Source organism: Pogoniulus pusillus, chromosome 1 (assembly GCF_015220805.1).
Source record: "Pogoniulus pusillus isolate bPogPus1 chromosome 1, bPogPus1.pri, whole genome shotgun sequence".
Classification (NCBI taxonomy): domain Eukaryota; kingdom Metazoa; phylum Chordata; class Aves; order Piciformes; family Lybiidae; genus Pogoniulus; species Pogoniulus pusillus.
The window spans coordinates 29,598,326-29,623,561 of NC_087264.1; the positions used below are offsets into that span (position 1 = coordinate 29,598,326).

A 25,236-nucleotide genomic window follows, 5' to 3' on the forward strand; every position below is an offset into this window, starting at 1 on the left:
GCGGAGGGGGGGCAAGGGGAACAGGCGTTGTTCAGCCAGGATTCGCGGAGGGGGAAGAGCTTTGCGTGACCAGCCGCAGAGGCAGGGGCAGCCGCGGCAGCGCAGGATAATTTGTCTGGGCCGTGCAGCTGAGACAGCTGCCGGAATCGAGGCTCGCACGCAGCCGAGGCGGGGAGACGCCGAAGCAGCGCCAGCCGAGCACTGCTTCATGCCTTCTCCCTGTGGGTCGCTCCAAGGCCTGGGCAAGGCGCGGCTGTGTGGCCACCAAGTACTGTCCAGCTCTGACACAAGCATAACCAGATGAAGTGGTCAGGGGTACACGAGGGGTGAGGGAAGGGTGATTTCAGACTCTTCAGGCTGGTCGGGAAATGCCTGGCTCTTCCTGTAACGGACTGTGCAAAGGCTTAAAAAGAGGCCGTTCAGTCTGCCTTGCCCAGGGCTTTTGTCTTTAAAGAGAACTGAAAAACAATAGCTGCTTCTTCGGGCTCCCAGATTCCTCCCGGGAGGCGCAGGTAGAGGTGCCTCTTGCTCAGAGCTCCCTGTATCTGACCTGGTGACATGAAACATATGGAAACATCTGAGGGGGTCCTCAGCATTAGTCCATTTTGAAATGCTGCATGGTCAGTGTTCCTGGGTAATCTCGGCCATCTTTCAATCCCTAGGGAGATTGCCCCATCTCTCTTAAAGAGGTGAAGTGCTAGGTCACTTAGCAGTTGTGTATGTTGCCTGGTGGCCCTGCTCTCAATGTGTGGCAACATCCGTTGTTGAGGTAACACTCCTTGGCTTACCAATGCTGGATTTGATCACCACCCTAACCATATGCTAGAGAAGATGCTAAGGGAAAGAGCCCTTAAGACTTAATGCAACACTTGTTCTCCTCCACACTTGGTGCCCCTAGAGCAGTGGAAAAGTGAAGGTGAGGGGATATGTGTCTGTTTTCTCTGGTCTCCTCTTCCCACTTGGGCAGCCCTTGATGCCAAGCTCCTGCATGTTCCACCTCGTTATCAGAAAGTGGTTAAGATGCAAAAATACCTGCTTCTAATCAAAGCACAACAAATTACTCTATGTCTTTAAAATCTCAGTTTATTTATTACAATTGTCACCCTAATTACAAAGCTGAAGAAATTCCACATGGAATTCTGGGGCCAGAAGTACGAGTCTCCTTCCAGAGGAGAGGTGAACTCAAGGCATAGAAAACACAGGTCTTCCAGTGAAAGGATCTCTCTCACAGCAGTCTTAGAGTTCTTAACCAGAAACACCTGCACCATTACTTTTTTCTCCTGTTGTACAGTTTCTGCAGTTCAGCAATCAGAGCTGTTTCCATTTGTGATGATATTCGGTGTAATTGTGGTGAAATCTCTGCACCAAGAGGTGCACCTCATGTGTGTTGTCTTAAAGTACAGGCTGAAGATGGTATACACATGGGGAGACCAGAGTTATATGGAAAGTACAGAACTTTGATTAATATTTATAGAGCACCAGCAAGGTAAATAAGTATATTACATATGATCTGTTCAACTGAGATGAATTCAAATCCTATCCCTCTTCTCAATGCCTGATCAAAAAAAGGTCAGAGAAATTACAAAGTGTGAATTCAAGTCTATTCAGTTGCAGGTAAATCAGCCTAATGCTGGTGCAGGTGTGAACAATATTAAATTAATAAATGATAAAGTTTCCATCAACTCGTGTCCTTCAGGACTGGGTCTGCTTGCTGATGGGGTAGAATAAGGCCCAGACCTTCTACAAAACATCATCCTGCTCCTCTGAATGAGCTGTATGCTGCCTTGTCCTCTATCTTAGATGGCCAGTTGGTTCAAAATGGATGCCTTGCTCCTGGTGAAAGGTGGAAAGGGGAGGAGACTATGCACAGCATTTAGTTTTCTTTGAGACTGCAAACACTTTTTTCAGTTTGATTTACAAAACACTTGCCTTTGCAGAAGTAATCTGCCTGCCCAGTGGTGGAGGGGAAGTGTCAAGAAGAGAGGTCTCAGAACTCCAAAGGCTACAGTCAAGACTCACTCAGTCTACTAATGCTGAACCACACCACCCAAGACAAATGCCAGCACCTCTTAGTGGGACTGCAGCTGAAGGTAACTGCTTAGGGACATTCAGGTATGCTCAGAGACTGCACATATGATGCAGGGATGATGACACCACTAGGGTTTCTGCATTAGCTCCAGATATGCCCCCCAGCATACTGTGGTCCCTAGAGCACACACAGCATAGCAAATAGAGATAGGCTGTTAACAACTTCAGGCTCACTAGGCTTAACCTCAGCTTCCAAAAGTTACTCACCTATACAGATCATTCTCTAGACTTCTAGCCTCTAAGGGAAAGCCTCTTAGACACCTTCATACACATTCCTGTCACTTTGGTCCTGCATTGCTCTACTCCAGCATCTCAGGCACAAGTGCTTCTGGAGGAACAGGCATATGTAAGCAGGCATCCTCTGGATATATACCACAGGTATAGCCCAAGCAAGCCTTGCCTTGCCTTGCCTTACAGCATGTGGAACTTGCCGCTCTATTAGCCATGGTATGTGGCCTCTGGAGGATGAGACACTTTCCCAAGTCCATTGGACTGAGTTGGCTTAGACAGGCTCTGGTTACTTGGTGCGTCTTAGTGCTCTGCAGTGGGCAGTCCTTGAAGCAGCTGATCTTTCCCTATGCCATCTCACACACAGGCAAATGAGAGTCACTTGCAATAGTGGCAGCCGCAAAGGCTTTCTGGAGCCCATGCTGCAGCCCTGATAGGGCCCATGCAGGGCAAGCTCAGCACAGCCAGTTGCCTGGCACTACAGGAACATCTCCAAAGGCAGCAGCTGTGCCCAGACCCTGGTGTCCCATAGCTGCATAGGCTGTACTTTTTGTTAGGCCAGCTGCCATGGGAGCAGTTTCCAGACAGAAGGGGTAAGCACAGGGCAGGTTCTTGGGTTTTTGATGTGCCTTCAAGCCTGCTGGTTATTACCCTTGCAAGAGTTGGCCTAGAGGAAAGTGCAGCTGCACCTTTGGAAGAGAACCTCGGTCTCTCTTCCAAACTCAAGCTGCAGGCTTCCTTTGGAAAAGGTTGCCACTTTCCCTTAGGAAATTAAGCAATTGCCTGTTCTCTCTTTATCAGCACTATTGTGCTATAAAATCATCAGTACCCAAGAAGTGTATTTTTGGATCCAATATTATAAAAAGCCATAGAATAAACACTCTAATTGAAGACACCTCAGAAATAAAGGGTATTTGATGAACATAATTTTGACCCATCTCTTCATGCTTGACTGCATACATATCATCAAGTTAGAGACTATGAAAGCAATGTCAGTGCTATTAACTTAATGCAAGTGGATTTTCTTCCAAATTTTGCAGTTCTTGCTAGCCATTGCCTGTAAAATAATCAGTTTTTACCTTACCTTGGGTTGCAAATTGAAAAGCATTGACACATAATACAGAGATTTTCAGTGCTAAAGGACATTAGAGAAGGATGAAATATTGCTTTTGAAAGTGTATTTGTGTCATTATTATGCATTCTAGAATCACAGAATCATAGAATGTCAGGGGCTGGAAGGGACCTTGAAAGATCATCCAGTCCCAACCCCCCTGCCAGAGCAGGATCACCTATACCAGATCACAAAGGAACATGTCCAGATGGGTTTTGAGTATCTCCAGAGAGGGAGACTCCACAACTTCCCTGGGAAGTGTTCTGTCACCCTCACAGTGAAAAAAAATCCTCCTCATGTTTAAATGAAACTTCCTATGCCTCAGCTTCCACCCATTGCCCCTTGCCCTGTCATCGAGTATCACCAAGCAGAGCCTGGCTCCATCCTCCTGGCACTCACCTTTACATATTGATAAACATTGATGAGGTCACCTCTCAGTCTCCTCTTCTCCAAGCTAAAGTGCCTCAGCTCCCTCAGGCTCTTCTCATAAGAGAGATGTTTCATGCCCTTAATGGTCTTTGTGGCTCTGTGCTGGACACTCAAACAGTTCCATGTCTTTCTTGAACTGGGGCACCCAGAACTGAACACAGTACTCCAGATGCAGCCTCACCAGGGCAGAGGGACAAGAGAACCTCTGTCAACCACACCCCTTCTAACACACCCCAGAGTGGCACTGTCCCTCCTGGCTACGAGTGCATATTACTGGCTCACAGTCAACCTCCCATCAACTAGGACCCCCAAATCCTTTGCCCCTTTGCTGCCTTCCAACAGGTCAGTCCCCAACCTATATTGATACCTGGGATTGTTCTTTCCCAGGTGCAAGACTTTACACTTATCCTTGTTGAATTTTCATGAAATTTCTTCCTGCCCAACCCTCCAGCCTGTCCAAGTCTCACTGAATGGCAGCACAGCCTTCTGGCATGGCAGCCACTCCACCCAGTTTGGTGTCATCAGCAAACTTGCCATGTTCAATATATTTCAATATAATCAATATATTTCAATATTATTAATTCAAACACACATGGAAAATGCATTCCTATTTTCATATAGGGAGCAATGCATGTAGCAGATAAATTTTCTTATTCTGAAAACGAGAGATCTGTTTGTCACTAGGCCTGAAACCCTCCAGCACATTTAGGCAACTCAGAAGCAATCAGTGTAATGACCCTGCAGAGACATTCTCATGCAAACACTGTTTGATTGTAAACCAAAGATCAAAAAGCAAAAATGTCTGTCATGTGGGTTGGAGTCCTGTTGCATGCTATGCTGTTTAGGGTTCCCAGCATCTGGAGGGATATAAGAGTATCTATACTGTTCTCAGAGCAGATTTTTGATACCATGTAGAATGTGTCTTTCTAAGTGGGATCATAATGGACAAGCACCAAGCACCTCATAGTGTAAAACATTTGGCAGTGTCAGCAGATGTCAGAAGTTCTGGAGAAAGAAAAACTCTACCTAGCTACCTCTGCACAAATCCCTGATGGGTATTTGCAACATGTTTAGCCCAGGAAGTTTCTCCGGTGGATTTAGAAACAGAAGAGGAATTGTCAGAATGCCTCGCCCCAGCTGAAGCATTATGCTGTCTTAGAAAGCAGCGGCCAGGAAGGGGAAAGGCTGAGGACAATTTGTGCTACTTTTGGTTGTTATTATCATGCTTGAAACAGACATGGGGGTATTTACAGACAATGCTGAAAGAGCTGCATGAGCTACTGATGCAGCTCTGACTCACAGCCCCCAAGCAGAAAGCTGTGGTGCAGGCCCTTGCCAAGGTCCCTTGATGCAAGCATCTAAGTCACCAGTGCAGTCTGGGAAAGGCACTGCTGAGGCACAAACTGTTTGCCAGGAGGATGAACAGTAGGATGAGGTCTGCTGATCCTCTGGTGAAGACAAGTAGATGGAGGGAGCACAGAATGAGTGCAGCAACATTCTGTCCAGCCAATATGGATTTGTAAAGCATAGAGGCTTGTAGGGAAACCTCAGCATGGTCTTGTGGTGCGTGATTTTACACAGCCCAAGTTTCAAGACTCAGCAAAAGTATACAGTCAGCAAAACTCTGATGACCGAGCAGCTCAGAATCACAGAATTAATCACAGAATTAACCACGTTGGAAAAGACCTCTGGGATCATCGAGTCCAACCTATCACCTAACCTTTCTAATTAACTAAACCATGGCACCAGTCTCCTTTTAAACACTTCCAGAGATGGTGATTCCAGCACCTCCCTGGGCAGCCCATTCCAATCGGCAATCACTGCTTCCATGAAGAATTTCTCCCTAATGTCCAGCTCAGAGAGACACAAGGTAATACAGCCTGCTCTTTCTGGGCACAGCTTCAGAACTCTTTCCAGAACATCCCTCACCTGCTGACTGCAACAATAAAACAGCATTGTGGAAGTGCATCTGAGGCTTGTCGTTATCTACAGGAGATAGACCACACAGCCAGGCATGTTCTCTTGTAACTTGTTATGTCCCAATACAAAAATTCTTGAACCCCATGACACCCCCCAGTGTTGGAACATGTCCCATTTGCCTTGAAATTCCTTTGCTAGGGGCTGCAGGAGGGAAATCAGTGGGGGAAGTTATCCTATCACTAAGACGACTTGCAATTTTCAAACTGAAGAAACAGATGCTGAATCATTTCAAATGCAGCACCTCACATTCACACGTAAACATCTTGCCACTGCTTGATAAGGGCAGGGACAGGCAGGTGGTATAATCACTGTCACAATCACTGTCTGTGGGCTTCACTTTTCTTAAAAAGAGTTGGTTTACATTTTCCAGCATCCAAGGGACCTCGGTAGCATGGCACCGGCACACAGAATGGTGACCATCACCAAGCTTGCCTGTAGTGACACCAGTTGCCATAGTTAAGGCAGGCTGCTTTAGAACAGTGTAAACACATGGATTATTTACAGACTGCACAGAAGTTCACTAGTTTCCTGAGGTTACCTAGCATGTAGTAATATGGAGGTGAAGGGAAGAAAATTAAAATTAAGCACTTCCCTCCTTTAGTCACTCACCCATGCAGAATCACCCCTAGATAGCAGTTTTAATCTGAAAGTTTGATTTCTCTACCAATGCCAAAGCCACTGTGCCCCTAGATGAAATACTGTGATGCAGAAAACTGATGTGCAGCTAACAGGTGTAAAGCAAGGACAAGACAGAATGCTCTTTTAAAAAATGATTATTTATTTTGTTAAAAAGTAAGAATTATAATTGCACCAGGGACTTTTTTGTGGTCAGAATGCCCTTCTCAAACAGGAGCATGGCTAGAGAAATCTTGTTCTCCAGGGTTTCACATGGAAGGGTATCCACACGTACATGGTTCGGATAGGAAGACAGGAGAAGCTCTATACTGTCTGTATACTCGGGATCTATCTCAAAGAACTTGGGCTCTTCCTTGTGATACACTCTGGAATTTTCTGTCGTGTAATAAAGCATCATACCTGCTTCTTCATTACACAATCTAACAATGCCATGGCGGAGGAGACGCACCTCTGTGTCCTTTGTTATCGGTATATTGACATTGCGGGGGCCTCCATCTTGCCACCGGGCTGGGAAGCCATACACACTCAGTGACTTCTCACTCTGCGTAAGGACCGGAGGAAGACAGTCGTGAAGGAATGACTTGGCTCTCTGATCCACAGCAGCATCAATGGGTGCATAGTTAACGAGTTTCTTTATCAGGCTCTGCACCTTCTCCAAAAACGCTGTTCGGCGAGCATCGACTGTGTCCGAGTTGGTGACCCCCATGTACCTTAGGTAGTCCATGGGAAGCCCTTGCCGATATTCCACATCCTCCTCCAAAGCCATCTGCAGGGCAGCTGGGAGGAGCTTCTCCAGGAGATCTCCCCAAGAGTTCCTCTGGTACGAGGACACTGTGATATGGAGTGAGTGCACATCAGGGAGACAGTTTCCCTGATGGATAAAGCCACGGGGAAAGTACAACAAGTCTCCAGCCTCCAGCACTGTCTCCAGCACCGGCTCGCCGACCTCAGCCTGTGTGAGGTTTGCGCTAGAGAATTGGGGCAGTACCTCGGTGTCTGTCCGGGGTCTGTAGACACGCCAGTGCTTCTTCCCCTCTAGCTGCAGCACGAAGGCCTCGATGTCATCGTAGTGGGGCGCAAAGCCCTGAGTACCTGGTGGCGTAAGGTATGTGTTGGCCCCCACCATGCTGCCGAAGTGCTCCTGCAGGATGGAGAGGAAGTGCCAGACGGTAGGGGAGAAGGCCTGGGGGCAGAGGAGCCGCAGAGAACAACCATTCTGGTAGAAGTCCCAGACGACGGCGGGCAGGGCCCGACCGGAGGGGTTGTGCGTCTCCCGCACCCCCTCGGCGTAGCTGGTCACGTCCAGGTGCGTTCCGAAGTGCACCTCGCTGTCTCGCAGGGCAGCGTCGAAGTCGGCCGTGGAGAAGAGACCCGCGTAGTAGCCAGGCTTGCCCCGCTGCACTAGGAGTGGTTCCCGCTCCCAGTGCCGCTCCAGGAACTCACCCGGCGGCACCGGAGCCACCAGCCACCAGAACAGCTCGGCCGCCCGCTGCCGGCTGTCTTCCAGCCGCCCCAGCTGCCGTAGCAGGCCCACCACGCCGCCGCTTGGTACCGCCGGCCGGAGGCCGCCCGGGATCGCGGCGGGGCCGTCACGACTCTTCGCTTTAGGGCTTCCGGCCGCCTCCTTAGCCCGCTCCACGTGGCCCGGGAGAGCAGCGGCGGTCGGCAATGACTGCGGCGGAGCCTCCCGCTCCGGGCCGCGCCTCAGCCGGGCCTCAGCACGCTCCACGCGGCCGAGAGGCGCGGTGGCGCTCGGCGGTGACTGCAGCGGGGCCTGCGGCTCCGGGCCGCCGGTTCTCGTTCCATCGCTTCTCGATCGCGCCTTTGCTCGCACCTTTGCTCTCTTTCCGCCCGCGGGCAGTGGCGTCCCTCGGCGGCGCCTCCGCCGCCGCTCCAACCGCTGAGGCCCCGGCGCTTGGGCCCCTGCCGCCTGGCGGTACACCAAGAGCGCCGAGAGTCGCCGCTGTGGCTGCTCCTCCGAGCCACCCGCCGCCATAGCTGCCAGCTCTGCCTCGCCCCGCCCCGGCGGGCCGCTTCCGCCGCGGCCCTGGCCTGTGGGTGCTCCCGGAAGCGTTCCGCTTACGGGCGTTTTAGCGAGGTGCGCTTCGCCACAGGGAGCTTTAACGTGTGCTCGTGGTGCTGGGGGAAACTCGGTGTCTTACGCCTAATTATGGTATCCTCTCAAAATCCACCAGGATTATGTCCTTCTCCCGGGGAGTGGCGATTCCAGTAGGATCTAATGTAGATGGATCTCTTCCCTGACTGGAAAGCTTTGTCCTGTAAGTAGATGCAGGAAAGATTCTTTTCGGAGGTGTACTACAAGGGTGCGATACACTTTGGCACAGCGTGCAATCACTTTGTGGCCTAGTAAGGTAAGATGAGATAAGACCCACTTTGTACGGTTCTGCTGTACAAGGAGTAGAAACCTGTCTGATGGAGCCAGTTTTGGTGTGCCACCCCTACTCCCTTTCCCTGTGCATCTAAAGAACATGCCGGGTGCATGGCTATGTCCTCTTGAAGAATCCCAAACGTAAAAAGGCTGTTGTGCCAAGTAGTGCTGCCGAATACAGCAGCTGCTTCCTAACCTGGGCTGCTCCATGCCTCCAGAGGCTGCAGCTTTGCTGGAGGGTAGAGCTTATGGCAAATGGGGAAAACTGTACAGTTTTGTATTGTTTGGTGGTGTTGATTCTTCTCTGATCAAGAACAAGCTTCAGTACAAGAAATCCACTACACTGTAGTTATGTGAGAATAATCTTTGTTAGACTCCAGTAATTCACAGAGATGGATTTTGCATGAGAATTTTATCTCCAGAGGCTGCTGAAAGTCTAAATCATTTAAGTGGAGTAATTACCCAAGCATGCCTAGGAACCCTCTGCTTCATAAGGGTCAGTACATTAGTACATTAGACAAGCAGCTAACACTGACAAGGCACGTTGCAGGTTTGCTGTATGGGCTACTTAGTGTACAGGGCCTGGGGTACAAAGCCAAAATGCATGATTTTACTGCTTCTAACTTCACTATTGCCAGGCTTTCAACTCAGATCTGTTTCAATTTTACCATCATTCAGGAGCAGAAATCATTAGTTAGGCCTAATGAGGTAAGTCAGCTGTTAAGCCTTAATTCTAGAACAGATGCAAAAATCTTAAGGATTTTTGAATTGCCCTAAAATCCCCCAAATCAGCCTTGCGACTCTTCTCATTGTGGAGGTGTTTTTCTGGCAAAGTTCTGCCGGCACAGGGTTTACAGCCAAAGCTGTGCGAACTGCAACAGCAGTAGAAGATTGTCCGGTTTTAGCTAAAGGAGCCGGGTTTTACTCATGTGTAGGCAACACTTCACCTTCCGACTTGAACGTTTTGGGCTTTGCCAGCAGGTGGCAGAGGCCGATCAGAGCTCTGCAATCAGCGGTGGGAAACTCACGGGAGTAGGGGACACTGCATCCTTCTGGCGAGATGACTGGCGTGGATAGGGGTGGAAACGATAAGTGCAAGCAGGTTGTGCGTGCGTCTATGTGCAGACTGGAAGAGAAGGGAAGGGTGAAGTCTTTATTTCAATCCATTCTTTGTTTTCCCAAGGTTAAGCCCTGCTTACCAGAATAATCTTATCAGCTGAAACCATTTCAACAGAACTGGGACCTTAACAAAACTGAGATGCAGGCGCTTTGAAATATGGTAGAAGTTAGGCTATTGTGTGCTTTAATTACACGGGAGCATGGCTAAATGGGCTTGGGAGACGGAAGGACTTTGAAAAATCTGGCCGTCTGGATTGTTACTTGTGTTTCTGTTTGATTTAGTGGAGTGCAACTGATCCTTCTCAGAAGAAACTGGGTACTGTACACAGAGCCTGACCTGAGTTACACCAGAATGTAATGACTAAAGCAAAGCTATTCTGCATGTTTACTGGTACGGTGGGTTCAAAGTCTCAGTCGAGGGCTCTGATCTTCACACGGATGTCACTTTCTACCACCCAGAGACAGATGATTGACACTGGATTTTGTTTTGATGTGTAACAAAGTCCCAGAGTGAAAGACACAGTGGAAAATAATGGTGGTGAAATGTCTATAACAATAAAATGTTTCTTTTGACAATCTAGGCTTTCAAACAGTAAATGCTTTCAAGAATAAAGAATGTTGCTCTTTTTCTGCGTGAAACAGGAAAGGGTTTTGACCTAAGGCAAAAAGAGGGGGAGCTTCAGTATCACTTACAGAGTACTCAGACGGTTGTCTAGGAATAGCCACAAGGTCTACATGCTGTTTTTATTCATTGTCCAGTATTTCTAGGGAATTTGTTGTAAAGAAGGAAGAGTGTCACATGCAGCTCTTTAAATAAACAAAAGGAGAGTAGCACAGATCTCTGAATGATTAGATGGTCCCCAGCTGCTGCTCACATAGAGTAGCAGCTGGAGACTCAATTAAATTTCTTAATTAGAATTTAGCACCAAGTAACTCAGATTTTTTTAGTGTACAAAGCTGTGTTGGCAAAAGCCACACCTGTTTTATTTGAGGGCATTAAAAATGTGGTAAGTACTTATTAAAGAACCACAAGTGACCTCAAAAGAAATAAGTAAATGGCACCTTAAAGATATGCAGGGTTCATTTTGTACTTTATTTTTTTGCCATTCTTTGTTCAAGTAATGCAGATCTCAAGTTGAGGAAGCAGTTTAGTTAAGACCTGATCCTGCAAAGCTTTGTTGCTGCGTGGAAAGAGCAAAATCTTTTGTGGTTCTCTGCATAGTGGATACTCAGTTCACCACCATGCAAAGTGCTCAGTACTTCCTCTGTGTTCCTGGCAAACTATTGGTGTAAAACAGTCACTTTTAGAAAGTTAAACTCGGTTTAATCCTTTTTCTCATTATTACTTTGCTGGCAACCTTCCTTTTGCGCTGTCAGTGCTGTTCTCATGCCAAAAGCAATACTCAGTAAGGAAAAAGAACGTTTCAAGCCTTCACTAACTGGTTTCTTTAGCTGAATATCTTTCTCTTACGCCTAGTGGCATCCAGTATGTCATCACTGGAAGGACATTGGGCTGGATTGTGAAGACCATTCCTTGCTGTGAAAGCTGTAAAATTCACTGCCAGATAACAAGACTGAAAGCTAATTCAGGAACTGTTTCTCAAGAGCTATCCTCTGGCCCCCCTCATCACAGTGAATGCACTCACTCACTGAAGCATCTCTTGGCAGACATTTTGGCCTCTCTCCAGCTGTTCCTCTCTTCTCAAGGATTTTTTTATTCACTGACTGGTTGCAGTCTTTAATCCTGGTTATCTTGTACACAGAGCCCCGCTGAGAAAAGCAGCCTTCCCTGCTATGGAACAGTCCAATTAAAACAAATTTATTAAAGTAATAGTTACAAGGTCCAGTCCTTTGTATGAAAATGTCTTTTTGGAGGGATGTGGAAGCATAGAGATTTGCTCTTGTCAAGTGTGACATTAACATACTTTGCAAGTTAAAGCTGAATTTACATGAAGTATTTGACTAGGATCCTGGACTGAGCTTACTCACCCCCTTGATTTGGGCATATGTACTTAAAAAAAACCCTGAAATAATTTTATGAGGGTTTCACACTCTTAATAGACACCACCTAGCATTTGGTAGCATTGAGCAGATACTATCTGCAGTGACTCTTTGTAAGCAGTGACTAAACACAAAGCAGCAGACTCTGAGACTCCTGTCTTGTTGCTTTTCATCGGGAGAAGTAAATAGCCATGAGATGAAAATCTCCATCCTAAAATGAAAGCAAAGAATGAAGTATTTGCCCCATAGGATTAATCACTTCTAGACAACAGAGATAAAAGGTACAGTCGAACTGTTTCTGCATGCATCATGAATCTTGTGCTAGACTAGACAATATTCTTCTGATATGTGCAGGCCATGGCCCTTGACAAGCTGCTAGGATGATGCTTCTCCATGGAAAAAAAGATTTTACAGGATTCTTGCTATTTGTATTCTTTCTGTATTAATGATGTCAACTGCATAGCTTTGCTCCTTAGATGTCTTTATGCCCACTATTTCAAAAATAAACATACAGCTGTGCTAACGTATAGCAGCGCCATTCAACATTTGCTGCTCCTGTTTCTCCTTTTCAGAAGCTTTGCAAAAGCCTTTTATTCCTGTAAAAGCTGCCTATGCTGGCGTTTTTTGAAGTACTCTGAAATTGCTTGCTCACCTCTGACACAGCATTACAGAGATGGAAATATTGTGCAAACAGGATGTCTTGGTTTAGCAACCATATTGTTCAGATCTGCTCACAGGGTATGACAGGAGAAAGCCTGTGTGGTACTTGCTTATTTGGTTCCTGTAGATTGGTAATTGTTGCTAGACAATATTGTACCTTCTAGAATGGTATTTTTCAGTGCTCATCCACACACATAAGCTCCTACTGTTTTACATGAATTGTCAAGAAGATGGAATTCCTCTTGGGTGAGTGCAGTTATAGCAGCACAAAAATGCTTATGTTGCAGCATTTTTACTGGTATGGCTTGTTCCTAGAAGGGATAATATTAGAGAGTGATTAGACAAGAGAGATGTAATCACTGGCATTGCTTTAGGTAGCCAGTAGGAGAGAATATGTTAAGCCTCTGGATATGGAGTTTGCATTATCATGAGTGTGTGTGTAATACACTCCCAGATCCTTAGGGGACAGTGTACTTATCCTGCCATCCCACTGAGACCAGGAAAGTTCTTGACTAGAGATCCTTGCACTACTGACAGAAGTGGCCGAAACAGAACAGCCAAATCTATTAATCATGTATATTATCCACAGAGTCCTGCTCTCAGTCTTAAAGAAAAGGTGGAAAGGGGGAAAGTGGATTTGGTTTCTTGTGAGTCTTATGAAGTCTCTAGTTCTTTCTTGTCCATATGGATTATAGTACCTTGAAGCCTTGCTTCTAGTATCAGGCCTTGGAGCATTTCCCCCCACCCCGCTTGCATGGAAACTCTCTGTGGGAAGACTGAATACACAGAACGTGACTTGGACCCACAGCACAGCACTGTGAATGTGCAGTTTGCTGTGTTAGATGCTCAGCTTGTTCAGCCAGGTGACCTCTAGGGTCATCATCCTTTCCTTTCCCACCACAGCCCCCTCTCCCTTTGGTCACCAATAACTTATATGGGAAGATCAAGTTAGGGGGAGATATAAACAGCCAGCAGAAGAGAGTTAATGGCAACAAATTGATGTAATTATCTAATAAATATTTGTAAAAGTTACATGTAGCTGGAGCTTATACTAGAATTTTATTTACAGTAGCACAGTAGCATGTCCTGGTGTTTTCCTTGCCAGCCCTCAAATACTTTTCATTTGGAAGTACAGCATCTTTGTAACACAAGGATTCTTCTTTAGAACTTAAGGTTTAGGGCACCATTTCATAGAATCATAGAATCAACCAGGTTGGAAGAGACCTCCAAGATCATCCAGTCCAACCTAACACCCAGCCCTATCCAGTCAACTAGACCATGGCACTAAGTGCCTCATCCAGTCTTTTCTTGAAGACCTCCAGGGATGGTGCCTCCACCTCCCTGGGCAGCCCATTCCAATGCCAATCACTCTCTCTGTGAAGAACTTCCTCCTAACATCCAGCCTAGACCTAGCCCGGCACAACTTGAGACTGTGTCCCCTTGTTCTATTGCTGGTTGCCTGGGAGAAGAGGCCACCCCCCACCTGGCTACAATGTGCCTTCAGGTAGTCGTAGACAGTAGTAAGATCACCCCGGAGCCTCCTCTTCTCCAGGCTAAACACCCCAGCTCCCTCATAGGGTTTGTGTTCCAGGCCCCTCACCAGCTTTGTTGCCCTTCTCTGGACATGTTCCAGCACCTCAACATCTTTCTTGAATTGAGGGGCCCAGAACTGGACACAGTACTCAAGGTGTGGCCTGACCAGTGCTGAGTACAGGGGCAGAAAAACCTCCCTTGTCCGACTGGCCACACTGTTCCTGATGCAGGCCAGGATGCCATTGGCTCTCTTGGCCACCTGGGCACACTGCTGGCTCATCTTCAGCCTACTATCTATCAGTACCCCCAGGTCCCTTTCCTCCTGGCTGCTCTCCAGCCACTCAGTCCCCAGCCTATAGCGCTGCTTGGGGTTGTTGTGGCCAAAGTGCAGAATCCTGCACTTGGCCTTGTTTTTTTACAGCTTTTTTTTTTTTTTGCTTGGTCAGAAATCGAGAGATTGTGAATAAGATGAAGAATTACACCAAAGCTGCTGGGAATGCAATATTTTAAGAGCTGTGCCAGGTCAGGAATGTGTTCATAAAATCAGAAGAAAACTCTGGACTGGTAGCAGTATCCTGTTGCTAGTCATTTGGAACCCATTTGGCTTAAACATAGCTGTGTGCTGCTGGTTGAGAACAGCAGTCTGAAAGTAATTGAGATGCAACTGTGAGAGCAAAGGCAGCTCTCTGCTTTGGTTTTGCTTTCCAAGCAGAGGGCTATGCAAAAAGATGTAAGGGAAAAAAACAATCAACTTCTTAGCTTAACTTGTGAAAAAGGCATGATTTGGGGATCAGAGCACCAGTCTGAAACTCAGTCAGTCTTATGCTGATACTTGTGCCTGTGTGAGCTTGGTAAATTATTTTTGCACATAACGTTCTGAAATTCCCACTGATTTCAGTTGCTTTAAGTTCTGGCTGTTTGCCAGCTAACATTAAGGCTCATGTTCTTTGTTGCTTTGTTTCTTTGCTTGATTCAGAAACAAAGAGGAATACTGGGGATGGTGCATGCAGGGAGAAGATAATGATGCAAAGAAAGCGCATGTAATCTTTGCATTTCAATTTCCTGAGGTGCTTGGGTTTTTGTTTGGTGGTGGTTTTCTTTTTCTTTCTTTTTAGGGCTGAATGCTCAAGGAACTGTTCTGTTTTGCATGTGAGATGAAGTGGCTGCTTCAAAGTCTGATGAGAGAAAGCAGCTGTTGGAAATACGTATGCGTTCAGGCCAAGCCCTGTAATCTCAACTCCCAGGGATGCTGCACACAGAGGATTCCCCTGAGTAACGTCCCTTTGAAGCACAGCCTACCTGCTGAATTCAGTACCTGGTACTGCCTCTGCTTTGAAAACTGAGGCACGCTTGTGTTTCTTGGGCTGAAGAAGGGAATTCTGAGAGTTTTTTGGACCTCAGAGTCACAGTCATGGAGGTTAACGTGTGGCAGAGCAGCCTGCTCGCGTTTTCCTTGGCCTCTAGCTGATGGAGGACATTACGTGCGCAGTTCCTGAAGCGCTGGCGTTAGCAGCACGTTTCACTGCAGACCCTGGGGAAAGCCTCAGTTACCACAAGCCGTTTGCTGGGGGAAGCCGAGGTAGCGAGGTGGAACTGGGCACTGTGGCTGGCCCCGAGGGAGCCATCCTCCCTCCTCGTCGTGCCGCCACTGCCGCCAGCTCGCACCAGGGTCGCTGCCTCTTCCGCAAAGGGCTCTCCCGAAGCTGCCGGGGGGCCTCCTCACTTGGAAAGAAGTCTCCACAGCGGCAGTGCCGGCAGCAAGTTTGGCGCAGACGTCTGTCCCCGAGCTCTCCCTCACAGCAGGTGCCCGCACGTGGCCCACCTTCTTGCCCGCACGCCCAGCTGCTCGAACTGCAGAGAGGGAAACCCCCCAGAGCAGAGGTCCTGCGCGCCCACAAGCTGCCTCGCCGCTCTGAGGCGACGAGACCCACGACAGAACCAGAGGCTGGCAGCTCACCTTCCCGTGGAAGGCACGTTCTCTCCTAGCGCATCAGGGGGACGCCAGTCGGAGCGTACTCGGGAGTCTGGGTGGGTTTCTGTCCTGATTTCCTCTGAGAAACCTGTCCCCAAAGCACACCTAACGGCCGCCCTCCTCCCCACCACGCAACCCAGCTCTTCGCCGCGCCAGCACAGCCTACCGCGAGTGGGGAGGCGGGCCCATTGCCACAGCTGGCACCTCTGGGAACCTATCCTGGCACTCTGCTCCCATCGCTTCAGCCAATCAAAGGCAGGGACAAAAGAGTGGGGGCGCCAAATCCCCGGCGTGAATAAAACACCCGGGACCCGTGGGCGGAGCGGGGCGGTGTCGGGACCTTGACGAGCAGCTACTTGCAGCAATCCAAAGGCCCAGTGATGGGGTGGGTGGCCAATGGGCGGTCGAGGTGGGCGTGGAGCGCGGGGTGGGGAGGGAGCAGCTGCCGGAGGGGCGGGGGGGAAGCAGCGGCGGCCGCGGCGCTGCTCGTTGGCGACGGGAGGCAGAAGAGGCGCCGGAGGAAGGAGGCTGTGTAGCAGGTGAGCGTGGCTGGGCCGCGGTGTGAGGTAGGGCCTTCGCCATGGCAGGCGGGGGCCGGAGTCGTGGGTGAGTGGGTGTGGTGGGGGCGTGTGAGCCCCGCGGGTGCCGTGGGATCTGTGCGGGGTGGGGGGGTGTACTGGAGGCTGGGGAAGCCGCCGCTGGGGGGGGCGGCGGGCGGGGGTGCTCCGGAGTGAGAGAGTGTGGAGATCCTGGAAGAGGCGGGGGCGCCCTCCGGTCCCCGCCCGGGGGGCAGTGGGGTGGGCCCCAGCGTGATCCCCTGGGTGGGGCGTGGGCCCGGTGCAGGTGGAGCCTGAGGGGCGAAGGCCTTGCGAGCTACGCCGAGCCGCCGCCCCCCCAGGGGAGCGACCCCTCAGGGTGCTGCTGTTTCCTGGTCTGCTTTCTCTGGGGCTGCCTGTGCCGGCGGTCTCTTCTAGGCCTTGAATCCCGGCCAGGTTTCCGTCTGAGGGTCCCTCCGGTGCGGTCGCTCCCAGGCTGTGTGCGGCGCTTTGTATCGTCTCCCGCCCCTGCGTGCGGCCGCGGGAGCAAGCGGGAGGCGCCGGGGCTCCGGGAAGTTCGGGCTTCCCCGAAATCCTCCGTCTGTTCTCAGCCGGGGCCGGGGCGGCTGTGAAGTTTGGAAGGCGCGGGGACGAGGCAGTGAGAGGGGGACGCTGATGCCCTGGCCCCGCAGCTGGAATTGCAGGGGAAAGGGCCCCCGCGAGCAGCGGAACGCGTCTCTTTTCTCCCGGTTCGTGGTGTCGCCGGTCGCTTTCTACGTGTGCAGCAGCTCTCCGTGCTGCACAAAGGAACCGGCGGCCGGGTCCGGCGAGACTCAGGAAGGGCTGACGAGCAACAGCGTGCGGGGCGGAGGGCTGCCGGCTGCCCTGAGGAGAGCTGGCCTCGGGCAAGCATTATTGCCCTCGGCTTGCGGTGGGTAACGAAGGGTTAAAGCGCAGCTTCTGTGCAGAATGCGCCTAACTCCTTTTATTGCACTTATGGAGATGAGCCGTCTTCAAGAATGAAATGTTGCATCCCTCAGAGGAGAGCTAATGTCTTGCAGCAGTTCCACTCTACAACTCCTTCGGTCCAGTAGATTTATGTAACCTGCTCATTAATGGTTCATGAAATGATAAGGGAGCTTTTGGGCCGATTTGTGTCAGCTACTGTGTTTTCAAGGTTGTCATCAACGTTTCTTAATTCTTCCGTCCGGAGTAGGCAATAACTTGTAACCGTTAATGAGGTCTGATTGTATGGCTTAGGGGGTTTTGTTTTGGTTTGCTTTGTTGTTGTGTTATATTTTTGATCTTCCTACCTTTCCAGATAGGCTCCCGAGTGAGGAGAGTGGATAAAATGGAAGGCACAGTCATTCCGTTTGGCTACAGTATTACTCTAGGTATAGCTTGCAGCAAAAAGTGTAAATATTTAAATGGATTTCTGACTCATCAGTTCTATTTGACTTATTGATCTATGGTTACTGCTAAAGACGGTCTTTATGATTATGCAGAAGTTAATAGTTACCGTAGAGAAACAATACTGGTTTTCTGCTCATCAGTGTGTTTTCCATTTCTTCATCTCTTGGCAGTTCTTTGTGGAAATGCTGTGTTATTCTGTAAGCAAACATCTTACAGAAGAAATAAAAAAATAACGTGACTGAAGTCCTCCAAAACAATGAACTTCAGATGTGTTCATTCTTGCCTGTGATTCTTAAAGTCTTTTGATATCCTGATAAACTCTTTTTAATATGTTATTAAAAAAGGTGTTGGTTGTAAGGCTCAGTGAAAACTCTGATTTACAAAACTCCAACCATAACACATCAAAGAATTTTTAAACTAAAGTATACATATGAAATGCAATTCAAATCAGCCATTTAAATCCTTAGTAGCAGAAAATCTCTTTTTCAGCCAGAGAATTACTTTCCTGCATTTTTTATGTCTCTTGAATGTGTGGAAACAGAGTGCATGTAAACTAGGCAGACTAGACAAGTTTATCTTCCTGCTGTGGTGTTGTGAAACCCTCTGGTTTTGTATTAGCAACTGACAGTTTTGTGCATTTAGGAAGAAATGAAAAACAGCCTACAAGCCACGCTGGGCTCTTAAAACTTAGAAGACTTCAAAATATTACATTTTGTATTTTGGTACAGCTGCTTGGTGTCTGAGTGATCTGTAAATACTTTTCTTTCCTGCCACATCGACTAACCTTGGTTTTAAATTAATGTGAAATCATGGTCTTAGTCTTGCTTTTGGAGTTTATGTGGGTCAGTGAATGTATGTTAACATTATGGATTATTTGCTCAGTCCAGAGATCTCAATTTAATTTTGTGACATTAGCGCATAGTTACTTCCTTTTTATATAGAATACCAAGCATAAATTTGATCAAGCTGAGACTTAACACGTCTTCTACAGTCATGTTACTACATTACCACCAGAGCAGCTTTGAGTTCTCTGGCAGTGTTTTCACCAAAAGGAGCTATTTTTTCCCTGTCAGTACTCCTTTGCTGATCCAGCTGAAAAGGGTGGTACAGAAAAATGTCAGGCTTCAGTTGGATCAACTGCCTCAACTGGCTGACTTCATAGCTATGCAAATGTTATATCTCACATAAGAGGAGGAGGCTGTGACTACTCTTTTCTGAAGCAGCTCTATTTTAGTTTTGCCTATGCTTGTCAAGAAACTTGGCATCTTCAGCTGGGGCTGTGGTGGTCCTGACTTCTTGACTGTGCATCTTCCCCTGCTGGTGAGCTTGCCTTTGTGGCTGAGAGTTAAGCAAAGTCAGGGGGTTAATCAGGCTGGTAATGAATAGCTTTTTTGCTTTGTTGGATTTTGGCTGCATCACTTCTGAACTGGCTGACCGTTCAGCTCCACGGGGTGGGAATGGTGCTTCCTTTTGAAGTGAATGAGATAAGGAATGGGAGATGGAGCCATAGTAGTTCCAATATAAATTTCTTCGGGCTCTTCTGGCACCATACCTTTCCATCAACATGATCTGGATTAACAGAGACTTAGAGCTAACTGTTTTAAGCTGATTTTGTTGAGAAAGCCTCAAATAAATTGCAGAGTGTTCTTCCATTTTTCTCAGCTGGCATGTTGATGCAGGTGGGAACAGCTGTGAGGGGAAGATGAGGAGCTAGGGTTGGGCTAAGCACAGTAACCTCAGATTGACACAGCTGTGTCTAGAAGAGGAGTTAGATCCATCAAATACCCATTTTGAACTGATGTTCTTTACAGTGTATAGTTAAAACAGATGTTGCATCAGAAAGAGGAAAACTTTCATAACAAGCAAGTTCCACCGTGCAGTGGGTTTGTTTTTTTTTTTTTTTGTGCTGGTGTTTTTCTTTTTATTTTGTTTGTTTGCTTTGTTTTGTTTCATTGAACAAGACTCAAAAGCATGAATAGACTGCCATCAGCCTAGAAGAACAAACGGCATCATCTTGTGTGTAACTGCAGTTACACGTTCGTCCAGTCTTTCAGGTGTGTTTTAGGAGATGCCTTTGTTCAAGTGTGAGTTGCTTTGTTTAGTATTTGTTCTTACCAAGTAATTCCTGGTAGAGTCCTGGTGTGCTATAGTTGTCAGATGTGATGGCTTAGGTGGTTTTGGATAGTAGTTTATATATTTTCTGTTTCTGGGAAGTTGTAGCTAGAAATGTGTGTCAGGACAAATGATTTGTGTGAGAAATTGGCTTGAAAGAGGAATGTGGATGCCAAATGTAAAGGTGCTCTTGCAGAAAATGTGAAACCATTCGTTTCAGAGTGTGGGGGTCAGAAACAAGTTCTTGGCTGCTCTTAAGTGCTGAATCTGTAGGATTTTTGAGATTTTGCTGGTGGGTTTTGATACTGAAGCCAGAAGCAAAGTTATTATTAGCCTTCTAAGTGAAATAGTAGTTTCAAATACTGTATTGGCTCAGACCAAATTATCTGGAATTTTTTCTGGTTATGTTTTGTCTTTTAGGAAAAATCAAATCTGGAACTTCCTGGTGAATTGGATTGTGAACAGTACTCTTCAATCTTTAGCTATTCTCAGAGCATTTACTAATCAGAACTGCTTTTTGTAGGTGCATACTTGATCATTGGCATGTGCTTCTTCACAGACCGCAGCTGTAGGACCTACAGGTGCTACTTGTTAAAAAACTTGGTGCACTTGGCCAGAACCATTCTTACTGTCTGCAAACTGGTTTGATCTGGGTGTGACTGCTTTTAACCACTTAAGGTTTGGAGGTTTCTTCGCTAGAAAAAATAAAGGTCTCTTTTCCCTTCTACTTTTAATACTGTTTAATCTAGATTAATGCAGTTCAAGCCTGCATCAAGTCTCCACTCTCCAAAGTCAACTGACTGCAGACTGTTAAAGAAGCTTATATCTGCCAGGACTAGATCTATCTTTTTTTTTTTTTTTTTTTTCCCCAAGGCTGTCAGTTTGTTGATGGACATCACTGAGCCTGTGACTACCAAACTCGCCTAGTTACTCAGTTTGCCTTTGCAAGTGAATGCTTGGTGACTGTTAAATACTTGGGTCTTTAGTTAGCTGATATCTCTGTGTGTTGACTTAAGATTTTGAGTGAGGATAGGCTGCTTTCAAAGGCATTAATTCATCAACTGCTGAAGTAAAAATCTATGGAGACATGGGAATTTGTTCTTCCTACAGAGGAATGACATGAATAGAATCTTGGTTCATAACTAATAGAGGCTGGGTCTAACTTCTGTTTAGTAGCTTATGGTAGAAGTGTTGGATTTTTAGTTTTACTTTGTTATGCACACCATGAGGGAAAAGCAAGTATGTTCTTTCTTTCTAATCTGTTTAACAGTAATTAAATTTTGTTCATGGATGTTTTTTTCTGGGACTTGGTAGTACTAGACCAGTTTCTGTGAAGCAAATAGCCAAATACTGTGAAACTTAGTTGCTTGCTTGGTTTTTTACTCTAGTATTTGTTTCTTGGTCAAAGTAATAACCTAAATTCTATGGAGAATGACAGGTGGCTACTTGTTCTCATTAAAAGACAGTTGATATTGATTTGATTTGTATGATTTCCATAACTGCAGGGTTAAGAGCCATATAGGCTCTGGAGGTTGTGGCTGGCTCTTGTCTTGGCAGTGAGATAGCTGAATTTTGCAGCCTGTTCCCCTGCTTTAGTAATATGCCTTAGTAAAAAATGGATATATTTATATTTAAGGCTGTTTTATTGTCAAAGTCTGCTTAACATAATCTTTTGCTGACTTTTTAAAATTTACATGACTGAGATGTGGTACTGTTTCCAAAAATCCTGTGAGGATGGTGGTATTCAAAGTGGCTTGTCCTGGGCCAGAGTTGCTGCATGTGCTCTACCTTGTAGTCTCGATAAATTGCAGAGCCTGTGGTTGAGGTGGGTATCACTTGTATCCCAACCCTCCTAATCCAGCCTGAAAATACTGTGTGAGAGGATTGGAGTGTTGGTTTTAAGGTCCTGGGTAGACCAGGTTGTATGGGATTCAGTGGTTGTTATACTGGTTTTGCTTTTTGTATTTAGTAGATATTTACTGATAATAGTGGCTTTTGGGCCTTTCTTTCATTTTCCTCCTTCCCAGTAAATTATCAGTAGTCTAGTTTATAGTTAGAAATAGTTGTGATTGCTCCCACTAGCAAGCCTTGAACATTATCACAGGTTAATTTAATATTAAGTTGTGCATGTATCTATAGATTTGGGGGTTTCTGCATAGGTTACAGTGATTACATGAGGAGTGTCTTGTGTGCAACGTGCTCTTTCTTCAACTGGAGTTGCACGGGTGCAATTTGACAGTGCCATGCCGTTTGTAAACATGTATTTATACACTGAAATTGCATGCTCTTTTTTGGAAATTACATGACTGTTTTCTGGAGGCAGTTGGTTAGCTTAAAGCACCTCTCAGTTGTACCATGCATGGGTTTTTCTAGGTAAAGAAAGTTGCCTGTAAAAAGCTACTTGGTGTTTGACAAATTGGGCAGCCCTGCATATTTCTCTTAGCTTAGTAGCAGAAAGAAAGCACTCCCTCATACATGGGAGTGAGTGCCTGCAGTTCAGTCAGCCTGTATCTTTTTTTTGCCAGAGTATTTATTGAAAGCTTCTCTAAAACAGTTGGGTTTGAATTTATTCTTTTTTTTAAAAATTAAAAAAAAAAAAACAACCTTCTTTTATCTAAGCTATATCTTGGATTTACTGTAAGTAGCTGGCAGATGGAAGAGAGTCCCTGAATGCTCTGTCCAGCTCCCTGGGTGTGCTTTTGATGGGTGCATTGTGCTAATGCTGAATATAGATTGCTTATCTGTTTGTCTGTAACAGTATCATGTGGCTTATTTTTGTCTTTCTTCAGGCTTTATTTTGACTGTGCAAAGGGTGACCCACTAGCTTAGAAGGCCTAGAGACTGTTCCACCAGTCTATAATGAGTATGACGGTAACTGAGTTAAGTAATTTCTGTGCTGCCCTTAGGAATAGCACAGCGCTACATCAAGATAACTTTTAGGTTCTTAGCCTTTTTACCAACCTGAATATTTTGTGCCTTGGATTTTCATAAAGAGTACTCAAAGTCTGAGAGTTATCCTCCAAATAAGATCGCTCTTATTTCTCCCTCAATACCACAATATATATATTCCTAGTTGTTCAAAGGCATCGAAGGAAAGCTTGTAAGACTGGCTTGAACAAACTCGAACATCTAGAGTACATAAATATTTCCATGCTGCCTAGGAGGGTAGGTAGAGTACACTGCTTTAAAGAGTTGTGTGCATGGTACCATCTGAAAATTTTCCTCACTTTCAGAAGTACAGAATTTGTGCCACAGAAATGGCATTTATTGACTTGTGACATAATACAGCTTCACATCTATTACCTCACATGTGGGATGTGGTCCTGTACTTCAATTCTGTTTTAATTTGTGGTCAATTATTCTGTATAATTAACTCTTGCTTTGGACATAATTTACTTTGCATGCAAGGGGATGTTCTTAAGGTGGTCATATCCACATAGTGCTCAGTATCTTACCCATGCATGGACCAGGAATGTAACTGGAACTCATAAGAGCCAACATGGTCTGCCTACAGTATTTGTTAGCTTTAAGTGAAGGACCCAGTCTTCCAAATCTCAGTAAACAATATTCTTCACTCAAGTGGAAAAAAACATAATGCCTTTAACACATAGTAATTTAACAACTATTAAATTGCTCTTCTAGTACTGTAGATTTAGTTATTCCTTTCTTTTTAGGCAGGCAATGCTGAGGTAGAAATACATGTATAACAAATATACTGAGGTCCTGTGAACTGTGGAAATGTTCCTCTGGTTTTGAAAAAAACAAGGATGATGAAGTTGACCAAAATCATTATTTTTGAGCAAATCCAGGATGAAAATCTGTCTGGGTCTGTCTTAATTTCCTTATTCCACAATTTCCTGTCTTAATTTCCTAATAATGTACTGCAGTGCTTTTCAGTGAATGAGTGCTTGGTTGGAAAAATAGTCACTTGGCTGGGAAAAAAATACCCAGTTTTCAACAAAATGGCTTGCCTTCTCCTATTGGATGTTGTTTCTCACCCACAGGAATTTGATTTGATAGTTTATTACTCTCATCTCCTGCATTTCAGAAAAACAATAAATTAGGCATTCAGAGGTAAGAAGCTTTTTGGAAATGTGATGTATCCTGGAATTGTCTGAGATGATGGATTGTGACTTACCTCCAGTCTTATCTGATGGCAGCTAAGCTTCTTGCACTTCTGAATTGCATTTGAGCATCCCAGGATTGTTTAACTGTATGTTCCTTTCTTGTATTGAAAGGATGAAAAAAATATTTCTTTTTTCCAAGTTTGTTTTCAGAAAGAGCACTTCCCCGTTTCCACTTCTGCAAGTGCTACTGCTGGAACTTTGGGTGGGGGAGAAAATGCAGAGGGGCTGTGCTGTTTCTAAAAGGAAGTGACACTGATCCAGTTCATATAGATTATGAAATGGAGATAATACATTTTGGAAGTGGTCCTGCCTGCTTCTCTCACCCTTAAAAGTTCTCACCTGAGGTGAGGATTATGCACCTAGGAGCTCCTTTCCTGGAGTTTCTTCTAGATGCATAAGTGGCCTTTGCATAGAAGAGATACTGCCAGTAGTGTGGTATGGGTCGCAATGGCTCCATGCTTCTTCAGTAGAGAGGCATCTGTGCGTCTGGTTATGTGAGCAGCCAACTGCTGACTGTCTTGCCATAGGATGTGGTTTTCAGAAGTGAGAACAGATCTCAAATCCATCAGTGATGGTAGATCTCTTGACTACCACCATATTACCTTGCAGTCTGCTTTTGGTAGATGTTCTGTGAACCGTCTGGGTTCTGCTCCTTGCTTTGGCCCTTGCTTCCTGTATAATGTATCACAGTCCAGAGGCCAGACTTTGTTCTGTCCTGTCACAGCAGCTCTCCATCCAGATGTAACTGAATGGATGTCTTGTTTTTTTTATAGCATTAGATCAAGTGGGAAATGGAACCAGTTGGTGTGGGCAAAATGTAGGCAAATGCGAAAACTTGTAATGATGTGATTATGAAGATGTCTTGCTAGTGTTGATGTTAACCTTTGGGGGCAGGGAGTAGT

At 46.2% G+C, this 25,236-nt stretch overlaps 2 protein-coding genes across 19 annotated transcripts in view; one reads left to right on the plus strand and one right to left on the minus strand.

The window, feature by feature from the left end:
• The window catches only part of NUMB (NUMB endocytic adaptor protein), a 128,660-nt gene that overhangs the window by 13,740 nt on the left and 89,684 nt on the right, over positions 1-25,236 (plus strand). For 10 of the 18 annotated variants that reach the window (XM_064146771.1, XM_064146837.1, XM_064146807.1 and 7 more), the window contains exon 1: positions 16,583-16,685. The exons of 1 other annotated variant lie outside the window; for it this stretch is intronic. The gene's annotated coding sequence lies outside the window, so the exon portion shown is untranslated. Of the gene's footprint in view, positions 1-8,389; positions 8,571-8,667; positions 8,752-8,798; positions 8,845-16,582; positions 16,686-16,714; positions 16,753-17,121; positions 17,614-19,397; positions 19,416-20,073; positions 20,150-20,896; positions 20,918-25,236 lie in introns of those variants that run through there. 7 more of the 18 variants (XM_064146778.1, XM_064146784.1, XM_064146791.1 and 4 more) reach the window with 7 other exon arrangements.
• On the minus strand, positions 6,595-8,545 carry RIOX1 (ribosomal oxygenase 1). Its single transcript, XM_064146866.1, has one exon. It carries the CDS (start codon positions 8,466-8,468, stop codon positions 6,636-6,638), a length of 1,833 nt encoding a protein of 610 aa, XP_064002936.1. The 5' UTR covers positions 8,469-8,545; the 3' UTR covers positions 6,595-6,635.

Excerpts from the sequence above, each read along its gene's own strand:
- RIOX1 (XM_064146866.1), bottom strand. The coding sequence starts at position 8,468 with ATGGCGGCGGGTGGCTCGGAGGAGCAGCCACAGCGGCGACTCTCGGCG.